Source organism: Gracilinanus agilis, chromosome 4 (genome assembly GCF_016433145.1).
Source record: "Gracilinanus agilis isolate LMUSP501 chromosome 4, AgileGrace, whole genome shotgun sequence".
Taxonomy (NCBI): domain Eukaryota; kingdom Metazoa; phylum Chordata; class Mammalia; order Didelphimorphia; family Didelphidae; genus Gracilinanus; species Gracilinanus agilis.
This window is the reverse complement of record NC_058133.1, coordinates 30,476,300-30,487,185: the sequence shown is the minus strand read 5'-3', so window position 1 is coordinate 30,487,185 and position 10,886 is coordinate 30,476,300. Positions and strand designations below refer to the sequence as shown.

Here is a 10,886-nt window from a genome sequence, read left to right as displayed (position 1 = left end):
AAGGAGGGAAGGAGGGAAGGAGGGAGGGAAGGAAGGAAGGAGGGAAGGAAGGAAGGAAGGAAAGAAGGAAAGAAGCAAAAAAGGGAGGGGAGTCTATTTTTCACATCCCTTATTCATATTGGCAATTATCAGAGGTCACTTTCATCCCTATATTTTTTTGCCTCGACTCTCAGTAGTCTGTGTGACACAGTGGAGAAGAGTTGGATTGAACTCGGGGGAGGCCCAAGCCCAAATCCTACCTCTGACATTGAGTAATTATGTGATCAGAGCAAGTCACATTATATTCTTTGGCCTATTAAATATGTTCCTATTATGTAAATGAGGGTTAGCCCTGTCAGGAGGCTCCAAGGTCTTTGGACAGCATAGCGAGATCCCTGGTGGCACATGAGGTCCCAGTTCCAGCACGAGAGGAGTTGCTGGCTCGGGAGATGACCCAGAGCTGCCCCCAAGCCCTTCCATCTCCCCAGCCTAAGCTCATCCCCTCATGTGTGATCCATCCCACACACCTCGGGCTGCTGACAAGCAGCCCCTGCTTCTTGTCAAGGCGTGTGAGGAGAGATGGGGCACAGGGTATCTCTTGATAAGGTTACTGTCAGGCATGCCTGGTGGCCACCACCAGGGTTCTCTTGCCAGGCTGGAGGACCCCTCCCCAGGAAGTCTGAGGGCAGAGCAGGATCAGAAATGGAATGAAGCCAGGCTAACAGAAATCTGGAAAATCATCAGGAGATTGGGTTTGGGAACTGGGAGTGTTTGGTTTGGAAAAGAGAAGGCTCCGGGGGACAGGAGAGTTCTCTTCAAGTACATATTTCCAAGTACATATTATTCAAGTACATCGTTATGGGGAGGAGGGCTTAGCCTTGAGCTTCTTGCCCTCAAAGGGTTGGCCCAGAAGCATTGAGTACATGTTGGAGAGACGCAAATGTAGGAGCGAGCAAAGGAAAAACTTGCTCACAATGAGAGCTTCCTCAGAGAAGCACTGGCCATCTTCGGATGTGGTAAGGGTGGTGAGTTCTCTGGCACTTGGGGAGAATCTTTGTACCTAAGCTGGGCAACCACTGTTGGTGATCCCTACTCAGGGAGCTGTGGAACCCAAAGTTCCTGAGGTCCTTTTAGACCAGGGGTCAGCAACGTATGGCTCTCGAGCCATATCTGGCTCTTTCTGCAGGAGCCATAAAGTCCATTTTTTTTCAGGCTCTGTTACAGGAGCAGCACTATGAGCACTGTACGGCTCTCACGAAATTACATTTTAAAAATGTGGCGTTTATGGCTCTCATGGCCAAAAAGGTTGCCGACCCTTGCTCTAGACCCTTGAGATTCTGGGATTCTGTGGGGAACTAACCATAGGCCTGAGGCAGAGCCCTGACATTAGGGCCAAGGTAGGGAGGCAAGCATGCAAAGAATAGAAATTCATTTGTTCATTCTTTCATTCATTCAACAAACACCAAGATGATGTATTCTAGGCTCAGATGGAACCAATGGTGCTAGGTCCTAGCGGATACAGAAGTTAGCTGAGAGACACTCTTTGCCCTTAAGAAGCTCACAATTTAGTAGAAGGATTAGGAATCTGGCTCAGGGACAAGCCTACTAAGCCCTGGCTGAGCTAAGGGCCTCCCAAAGAGGATGATTTTCCTGAGGTTTTCTAGAAATTGAAATCTGCCTTGAGGTCCATCTATGTATATTTCTGGAGTGTTTTCAGGTTTCATAGAAATCAGAACTGAAAGGAGTTTTTGCAACTACTTAGTCCAACTAAGTCATGTAGCCATTAGAAGGAATTCCAACCAACAGACAAGTTCCTACTATGTGCCAGTTCTGTGCATAGCCCTGAAGGAACAAAGAAAGGCAAAATGAGGATCTCTTCCCTGAAGGAATTTACCTTTGAATGAGGAAGACATTGCCCTATGCAAGTATGACACCTACAGAAGCTTGGAAGGGAAGGTATTTGCAAGTAGAAGGGAGGGAGCAGAGATTTGAAGCAGGGCACACCTGAAGTTTATTTTTTTTTAAACCCTTACTTTCCCTCTTGGAGTCAATACTGTGTATTGGTTCCAAGGCAGAAGAGTGGTAAGGGTAGGCAATGGGGGTCAAGTGACTTGCCCAGGGTCACACAGCTGGGAAGTGTCTGAGGCCAGATTTGAACCTAGGACCTCCCATCTCTAGGCCTGGCTCTCAATCCACTGAGCTACCCAGCTGCCCCCTGAAGTTTACCTTGATGGTCTGGGCATGAGATGATGAGATATTGTACCAGGAGGTGGCGTCATCAGATGCTAGGGAAGTTGTGAAGGAAGAGATGGCCAGACTTGGCAACCGAGGGGCTACGGGGGATGAGCATGATTGAGGGGCTGAGGATGACACCAAGGTTATAAGTCTCAGTGCTGGGGGAGGGGAGGGAGGTGACGTCCTTTACAGTAATAGGAAAATTGGAAACAGAGTGGAGAGTTAGAGGTAGCTTTGGACATGTTATGCTGCCATGTTTGAGGCGCATCATCCCATCTAGATGTTCTAGAGGCGATTGTTGAGGTCAATCTTATACCACATAAAGGGACCAAGGCTGGCTATGGAGATTTGGGAGCCAGCACCCCTCCTTCAAGTCCTGTTCTGGGTCCATCTACAAAGCCCTCCCACCATAATGACTACAGTGAGTTTATAAGGATTACAGTTACCAAAGTTGGGAAGACGAGTTCAAATCCAGCCTCAAACACTACCTGCCTGCCTGAATTTCCTCACCTGTAAAACAGAGATAACGATAAGCATCTGCCTCTCAGGGTTGCTGTGATTATCAAATGAGATGCTATTTATCAAAGGGCCAGAACACAGAAGGCACTTAATAAAGCCTCGTTTCCTTCTTTCTAGGTCAAACAGCCAGTTAAGTGCTCTTGTCAAGATCTGAACCCAGATCCCCAGATTCCTGGCCCAGCAGTCAGGGTGGTGGCTTTGCTCTCATTGCACCATGCCTCTGGACATGCACAATGGGGCTCGGTGCAAGGCCCTGCTCGGACCTCATCAGCCTCGGATGCCGGACACCACGGCGGTCTCTGGAACCCCCCAGGCGAGCAGAGACAAAGCCGGATCCCAGCCTAAGTCAGGTCTCATCCATCGCTGCCGGAGCCCTACTCAGAGATGAAGGAAGTTTTCCTCAAATTAACTGCTCCCATAAATTTATCCATCTGTTATCATAAGTGTGGCTTGGAAATGACTGGGCCATAAAATCGAAATAAGCCAGGAGCGAACATTTCTTACCCTTGGCTTCGGCTGTGTATTCTTCATGCCAACATATTAACTCTTTTTAACAGCCTGATCTGGGCCGGCCTTGGTCAGGGCGCCCATAAAAGATTTGACAAATTCCCGGTGCCTTAGAGCACAGAGCGGCCCGCCCCGGGGCCTGCCAGGGGCCAGCCAGCTTCCATTGCCAGCGTCCAGGCTGTCTTTGGCGTCCTGGAGACTCGGACAGACCCCCAGGGAAGCCAAAGGACCCCCTGAGACCACGGTGCTGAGGGTCTGAGATAGGCCAGACCCCGGCAACAACCAGGCCCATCTCCCCAACCCAGGAAGGACAGACGGACAGCCAACCACGGAGTGGCTCGACAGGTCCTGTTGGGTTTTCAATTTCCACTAAGACTTTGCTTTCCTTAAGTTATCCTCGAGGGCTTTTCTGGAACCATGAAGTTGTGGGATCGTCATCATAACCCTAAGAGGGTTTGAGAGCTGGAGAGGGCTCTAGAATCCTATCACTTTGTTTTACAGATGGGGAAACCGAGGCCCCCAGGAATTAAATTATTTCCTTTCTAGATGGGCCGTCTCCTTCGATTAGGATTCCCCACAGTGATGACCATCACAAGTTTTCATCTTGGCTCACTGTAATGAAGCCATCAAAACAAAATAAATAAATCCATTATCAATTATTTATTTTTTTTAATCCTTACCTTCTGTCTTAGTATCAGTTCTATGACAGAACAGCAGCAAGAGCTAGGCCATTGGGGTTAAGTGACTTACCCAAGATCACACATCAAGGAAGCATCTGAGGTCAGATTTGAACCCAGGACCCCCCAACCCCAGGCCTAGCACTCTAGCCACTGGACTACCTAGCTGCCGCCTGGTTTTATCATTTATTCATTCTTCTTCCAAATAGCAGAATGAAGACCTGACTAAATGAATGAACAAAATATCATTTATTAAGTATTTGTAATGCACCAGGCATGAAGGGTACAAATAGCCACACACTGCTGCAGGGGGGGTGACCTAGACTTTGAGGGGTCTCCGGCCACTGGAGACCGTCTATGTGAGCTGACCAGGAAGAGAAATCGGGGGACATCAAGCCTTCATTTGGACGCTCGTCACTTGTGCGGCCTTGGCCATGCCAGCTCCCTATAAAATGGGGGGAGACGGCAAGCCGACCCTCGGGGCCACGGGCCGCTTGAAATCTCCCTTTCCGTTTGGTCCGGCTCAGCTCAGGAGGCCCTGCCTGACTCCTGGAAGCCGCCAGCTCCCTTCTATTATTCACTCAACAGAGAATTTGTCACCCCCGATCACCAACCACTTTATTCTCCAAGAGAACAGAAGTTCTTTGAGGGCAGGAACTATGTCCCCTGCACATAGCAGGCCCTTTAGAAATGATTGTCAATTGACTGCTTGGTCTACGGGACCACGAAGGCTTGGGATAAAATGCCACGGAGGTATCCACGTTAAAGCTCTAATGACAGTTCTCGTGGCTGGCTCCGAGTGGGGGAGTTCTCTCTGGCCTCTCCAATCACATTACACCTCTTTGTTTGCGAGGGTTTAGGGCCAGAAGGAACCTCGGAGGTGTCTCTTCCAAACCCTGCCTCTTACAGGTGTGGAAACTGAGGCCCACGTGGTTTCATGCACAGCCCCTGGAGCTGAATGTCTGCTTCTTGAGACTTTTGTCATGGCAGCACCAGGGGAAGAGCAGAAACCTGATCAAAGCTGCCTGAATCGATGTATTTTGAAACACTAAAGTAAGGTTTACAGAGCTCATTATTTCCCTGGATACGCCAAAGAACCCTGTGAGGAAAGGATTGAAGATATTCTTTATACCCATTTTATAGAGAAGATAACTGAGGCTTGGGGGAGCAAGGAGTGGCTTGTCCACAGCTGGTCTCCCGGCTAATATCAGGGCAGGATTCAAATCCTCTTCTTCCTGATACCAGGAGCAGGGCTCTACCCATCTCTCCCAGGCAGACCATTCCCAAATCTGCGTGTCCAGCTGTGGGAAGGGCTCCTCCAGCCTGAGAGCCCAGTAGCTTCTCCAGTCCTGACACCCTTCACTCTTTCCTCCCTCTAACCCAATCTTGCCTTGCTGCCAGACTTATCTTCTTCCTGCATTGATCTTGCCATGGAAAACTCTATTCAGCAATTTCTAGGGACTCCCTCTTATCCACCGAGTAAAGTTTACATGCCTTTCCTTGGCATTCAAGGCCATTTACAATCTGCCATTAACTCCGAGACCCTTTAAAATCTGCCACCAACCTCATTTGGCAGTATCATCTCACAGGGCTCTCCTCCAGGCCCCAATCAAGCTGAATAACCCTCGCTTCTTTCCGAATGCTCAGCCCGATGCAGTAGAGTAGATAGGATGCTGGACTTAACACGGGTTCAAATCCCACCTTAAAACATTTCTTTACTTGCTCCTCAGTTTCTTTGCTTGTAAAATGAGGAAGCTGAACTCGGTGAGCTCCACCATCCCTCTGGAGCTCTAAATGTGGGACCCTCTGATCTTTCTCCCACTCCCACCCCCACCGTCCACTCCTTCGTGCTTGAGATTTCCCAGATTCCATGGCTTTGCTCAGGATGTTCCCTCCTTAGCCCTCTTCACCAAATGAATTCCAATTCACTATTTCAAATCCAGGTCAGATTTCCCATCCCCTAGGAAGCCTTCCTTGACACTCCCCCTTCCCCGAGGCAGGAATGTCTTTGGGGCTCCAGCTTTCCCTGGGCACTGTCTCAGGGGCCTATCTCCTGATATCGCACCCCACGTTATTGGTAACTGGATCCGCTCTTCCTCCTAGCTGTGGAGTTCTAAGAAGCCACAGTGCAGCAGGATTCTCAACTCTGGGTCTCCTCCCCCTGCCCAGACAGAGTTCTCTCTGATTTTACAAATTTAATCCATTTTTTTCCCAATTGAAATGAATTAGGAGGATCAGGAAGAATGTGGCAGTTCCAAGGTGGGTATGAGATTGCTGGAACCCTCTTAGACCATAGATACGCCCAATCAGTGGGGAGGGAAGATGAAACAGAGAAAATGGGGGGCGGTAGAAGCCATAGCACGTGGCAAAGGACCGGCGAGTCCAGAGAGTCAGAGATGATTCTTTGGGTCCTGGTTTGTGACAGAGGGTGGCGAGGCCAGACACAGAAGTAAGAGCTCAGAGGACCTTGGATGGGCCCTAAGGTGGGACCTCTCTAGCCCCTTCTGGACTGGAATGAGGGAACCTCTAAAATATTTCCACCTGAAGCCTTGCAGTGATGGAGAGCTTGAGCCTCATCCAACCTACTGTTTACCCATTCCGGAGAGTTCTGATATCAGAATGCCCTTCCTTCTATACTCCCCGTGCTTCCTCCAGGTTCTACTTCGTGGAGCCCAACAGACCAAGGCTAATCTCTCCTCCCCTGCAAGGACGTCTGCTCCAAGTCATCTCTTCTCCAGGCTAAGGCGAGGGAAAGGGGTGGCTTTGGGGCAGGATCTCTTCTGGGGCACCATAACCTCCCCACCCCCATCGCCGGGCACCCTCCTGGGCTCTGGCTCTTCCAGAAATGTTAAATCCCTGGGGGAGCCGCTTCCTGGATGTGGTCAGAAGTCAGCCTCAGAGCAGCTGCTAGAATGTACTTTCAGCAGATGCCTGAGCCTGTCGCAAGCCACAGCCAGTTCCCCTGCTAGCCCTTTCTGGAGCCTTTGAGCCCAGTTTGAGCCCCATCTCCTTCTTCCCTGAGGTTACAGAGAGATCTTGGGCTGCATCATAAGAGAGATGCGTAGCATCCGGGAATGAGAAGGTGCGGCTCCCCGGTTCTGTGGCTCTCGCCTGCTATGAAGGAAGTCTTTCCCAGCTCCTCCTAATCCTAGTGTCTTCCCTCTCTTGTTTCCTGTCTAATTTGTTTGAATAGATTCATCTGCTGGTTGTCTCTCCCGTTAGATTGTCAGCTCCTTGAGGGCAAGGGCTGTCTTTTGCCTCTTTTTGTATCTTCAGCACTTAGCACAGTGCCCGGCACTAAGAAGGGGTTTAATCATTTGGGGAGTGACTCGCCGTGCCCTGGGCAAGCCACCTTTGGACAACTGTCCTTAGTCCTGGATCCTCCAAGCTGGGATGGACGCTGACTGGCTGGAGGGCATCCAGGATGGAGAAGGGATGAGAAGTCGGATCATACGAGGATATGGAACGGGGGATGTTTAGACTCGGGGTGGCCCGATAAGTGGGATGTGGAAGAGGGGTGAAGCTTGCCCTGCTTGGCCTCAGAGGTTAGACCTGGGAGCTGGGAATGGAAATTCCAAAGAGATACATTGAAGCTCGATGCTAGAAAAGACTGTCCAAGTGGAAAAAACTCTCCCAAAGGGGAATGAGCTGCCTTAGGGAGGGACCCTTGAGGTCTAGCTGGTGGGTTTGTTGGAGGGGGATTCTTGGTCAGATTTAGATTGAAATAGATGCCCTCCTGTGAATCCTTCTAGCCCTCAGAATCTGTAATGCCTCAAAAGTTCATTATGTATACAAGACCACATTTGATCCTTCCCAGGAAGCCCAGAATATGTCACATCACCAGTTCACAAGTGAGGAAACTGAGGCTCAGGGAGAAGTGACTTGGCCGCAAGCAACGGATTTGTCTCTTGAGACCAAGCCTCTTCCCTAAGCCATAGAGAGGTGATGGAGGTTTTCAGATGAATGACAAGGCGTCAGAGGGTTCTTTAGAAGATGACTCTGGATCCCTGAGCCAGCCTCTTTGTAGCCCACCGAGTGGACCTTAGGGAATTTGTGGCTTCCCCCTCCCCTCTCCAGCTCCTTTTTGTCTTCCCCCATTAGACTATAAACTTCCTGCCTTCCTTTTGTTTGCCCCGTTAGATTGTAAACTTCTCGAGGGCAGGAACTGTCCTTTTTTCTATTTGTGTACCCAGTGCATACAACAGTGCCTGGCACCTAGTAGGTGCGATAAGTGTTTACTGGGGTGAAGTCATTTAGTCTGGCTGGAACGTTGTAAGGCAGAGTAACAGGACACGGACACAGAGAAGTCGGATGATGCCAATTTGGGAAGAGTTGTAAATGCCCGACAGAGAAGTCCTCGAGTCAAGAGAGCCAGTGAAGCTTGTTGGGCCAAAGAGGGACCTGATCAGACCTAAGCTAACGGCCTCACGCTGGGGTAGAGAATGGTTTGGGAGGGGGCAGGCTGGAGCCAGAGAGACCAACGAGGAGGCCACTAGAATAGCCCAGGGGAGACGTGATGGCGGCCGTGGGCAGGAAGGGAAGGCGATGGAGGCAAGAGGTAACCCAGCAGGCAGGATGGCTAAGAAGCGGCACCAAGTTGGAGAGGGGGACACGTACATTTCCCTGCTTGACCACATTATTTCCCATCAACTGACCCACTGTCCTTTGTGCAACAGATGGCCACAGTCATGAGCATGAGCCTCTTAACATCTGTTGTCATGGTGGGGAGGCTCCTGGGTGGCGCAATGGATAGATCACTGGACCTGGAGTTCAAATTCAGCCCCACACGCTTCCTAGCTGTGTGACCCTGGGCAAGTCACTTCCCCCTGCTTGCCTCTGTTTCCTCATCTGTCAGATGAGCTAGAGAAGGAAATGGTAAACGATTCCAGTGTGTCTGCCAAGAAAACCCTAAGTAGGTTTGAAGAGTCAGGCCACAGAGAGGTAACGAAGGTTTTGCTGATGAATAACAAGATGTCAGGACAAATCTTATCTAGATCGTGACAGACAGAGCGGGCACTTGTGGCTTCTCCCCTGCTCAGGTCCATCAGGACTGAACAACATCACTTCCCCATCATGGAAGAGAGAGAATTGTTGTTATAGCAACAATACTATTATACGATGGCGGATTATTGTCATGGCGATTGCAATCATCGCTGCCGAGGAGGACAGGAAGGGATTCCGCACTTGGTCCCTCCCGCTTCAGCCCCACAATCCCCCTCCTGCCCCACTACCTGCTCCGAAGGCGAAGAAGAAGCTCTTGTCGCCGTTCTCTCGGAGCAGCGCCATGACGCGCCGCCCCATCCTCTCGTTGCGCTTGTAGATGAGTTCTTGGCGGAAGTAGCTGTCGATCTCCTGGGCCGTGGCCTGCTCGTGCGGGGGCAGCGTGGTGTTGATGAAGTTGGGGAGCTGAAGGAGAGAGGAACAAGGCTCTTTAGGGTGGGTTCTCGGCGGGATGGAGGGGGACAGAAGTTCCTTCTCTGATTCACTCCATGAGCCCAAAGGGGACAAAGCGATTTGCACCACTGGCCTTCCAGGGCTGTTTAAGAAGAGAGCTTTGGAAGCTGGAAATGGGAGCGATGGAGTGGAGGAGGATGGATGGGGTCCGTGGCGCGTTCCAGGAGGGTGCAGGACGGACCCAGGGAGGGGCCCTTTAGGATGGGCTCAGCTCCCTCAGTTTACCCTTTCTATCTGTAGTCTTCCCACTGAGGACCCCTTCTGAGCCTCCCTGGCCTCCTCTGCCCAGCTGAACCTTGCCCTGCCTCCCCAGCAAGGCCGTGGGAAGAGCCAGGATTCTCGTGGTATGATCTTAGATGCACCCTTTGCTTCCTTTAGCCTCAGTTTTCTTATTTGTAAAATGGGGAGATTTGCCACTCCCAGTATTGGTAGAAAGGGAGCCCCTTTATTAGCCTTAAAGCCCTGGAGAAACAGGAGCTGATCTCACTCCTGAGGGCTGAAGACCGAGAGACCAGGAGGTCTGTCCCAGCTCTGCCAGGAGCCCACTGTGGGCTCTGACGTGGGGGAAGTCGCTGCCTCCCCAAACGCCCCTGAGGTTTCTCCCTCCCCTGAAGTCCAAATGGGAGTCCCCCTGCCCCTCTCGTGTCTGATCTACCCTTCTTCCTGTGACTTCAATAGACATTGATTAAATGCCTACCATGTGCAAGGTGGTGCAGTAGAGAGAGCTGGGCTTGGAGTCAGGAAGACCCGAGTTCAAATCTGACTTCAGATGCTTACTAGCTGTGTGCTCCTTGACAAGTCACTTAACTGAGGCCCCCAGTGGGCTTTGGGCATGCCCTCACTCTCCCATTCTATGTCCTGGTTGCTCCTGTGAATCTGCCTCTGTGATGCCCTCAGCTTCTGAATAATTAAAGATGTGGGGTAGGAGGGAAGGATTGGAGTCAGATCTGGGATGAAAAGGCAGGACTGGGCTCTGCTTGGCCCAGAAGGCTGCCCCAGCAAGGGCCTGGATTTGACTTTGGCCTCTCTGAATGGCTGCTTGGGCCTTGGGTTCATCATCTGTAAGATAATGGGCACAGGAATAATAATAATAATTATAATAATAATAATAAATTCTACTAACCTATATAGCACTTTAAAGTTTGCAAAGCACTTTCATACATGATTTTATTTGAGTCTCCCACCAACCCTGAGGGGTTGGGACTCCAGCCAGATACTATTAGTTCTATTTATTAGATGAGGAAACTGAGGCTTAGAGGGGCCAACTTGCCTAGTGTCACATAGCTAGTTAAGTGTCAGAAACAGGATTTGAACCCAGCATCTTTTATCTCTAGCCCTGGCTCTCTATTCATTGAGTCACCTAGTAATGTTCCCCCCAAGAACACTGAAAAGCTTACAGGATTTATTCTTCTTCCAGCTTCCACTCTCTATCTCAGCTCTTTGTTCCGAGCTTCCTGTTGTGTAAGGGAGCATCTAGACTGGGCCCTGATCAAAGGGGAGAGTGGGAGGCCCAGT

General features: G+C 50.5%; 1 protein-coding gene across 1 annotated transcript in view; it reads right to left on the bottom strand.

Moving 5' to 3' along the window:
- Positions 1-10,886, bottom strand: part of TRABD2B (TraB domain containing 2B) — a 224,249-nt gene that overhangs the window by 28,035 nt on the left and 185,328 nt on the right. The window contains exon 4 of the mRNA XM_044674815.1: positions 9,149-9,323. Within this exon, the coding sequence (XP_044530750.1) occupies positions 9,149-9,323 (175 nt within the window). The remainder of the gene's footprint in view (positions 1-9,148; positions 9,324-10,886) is intronic.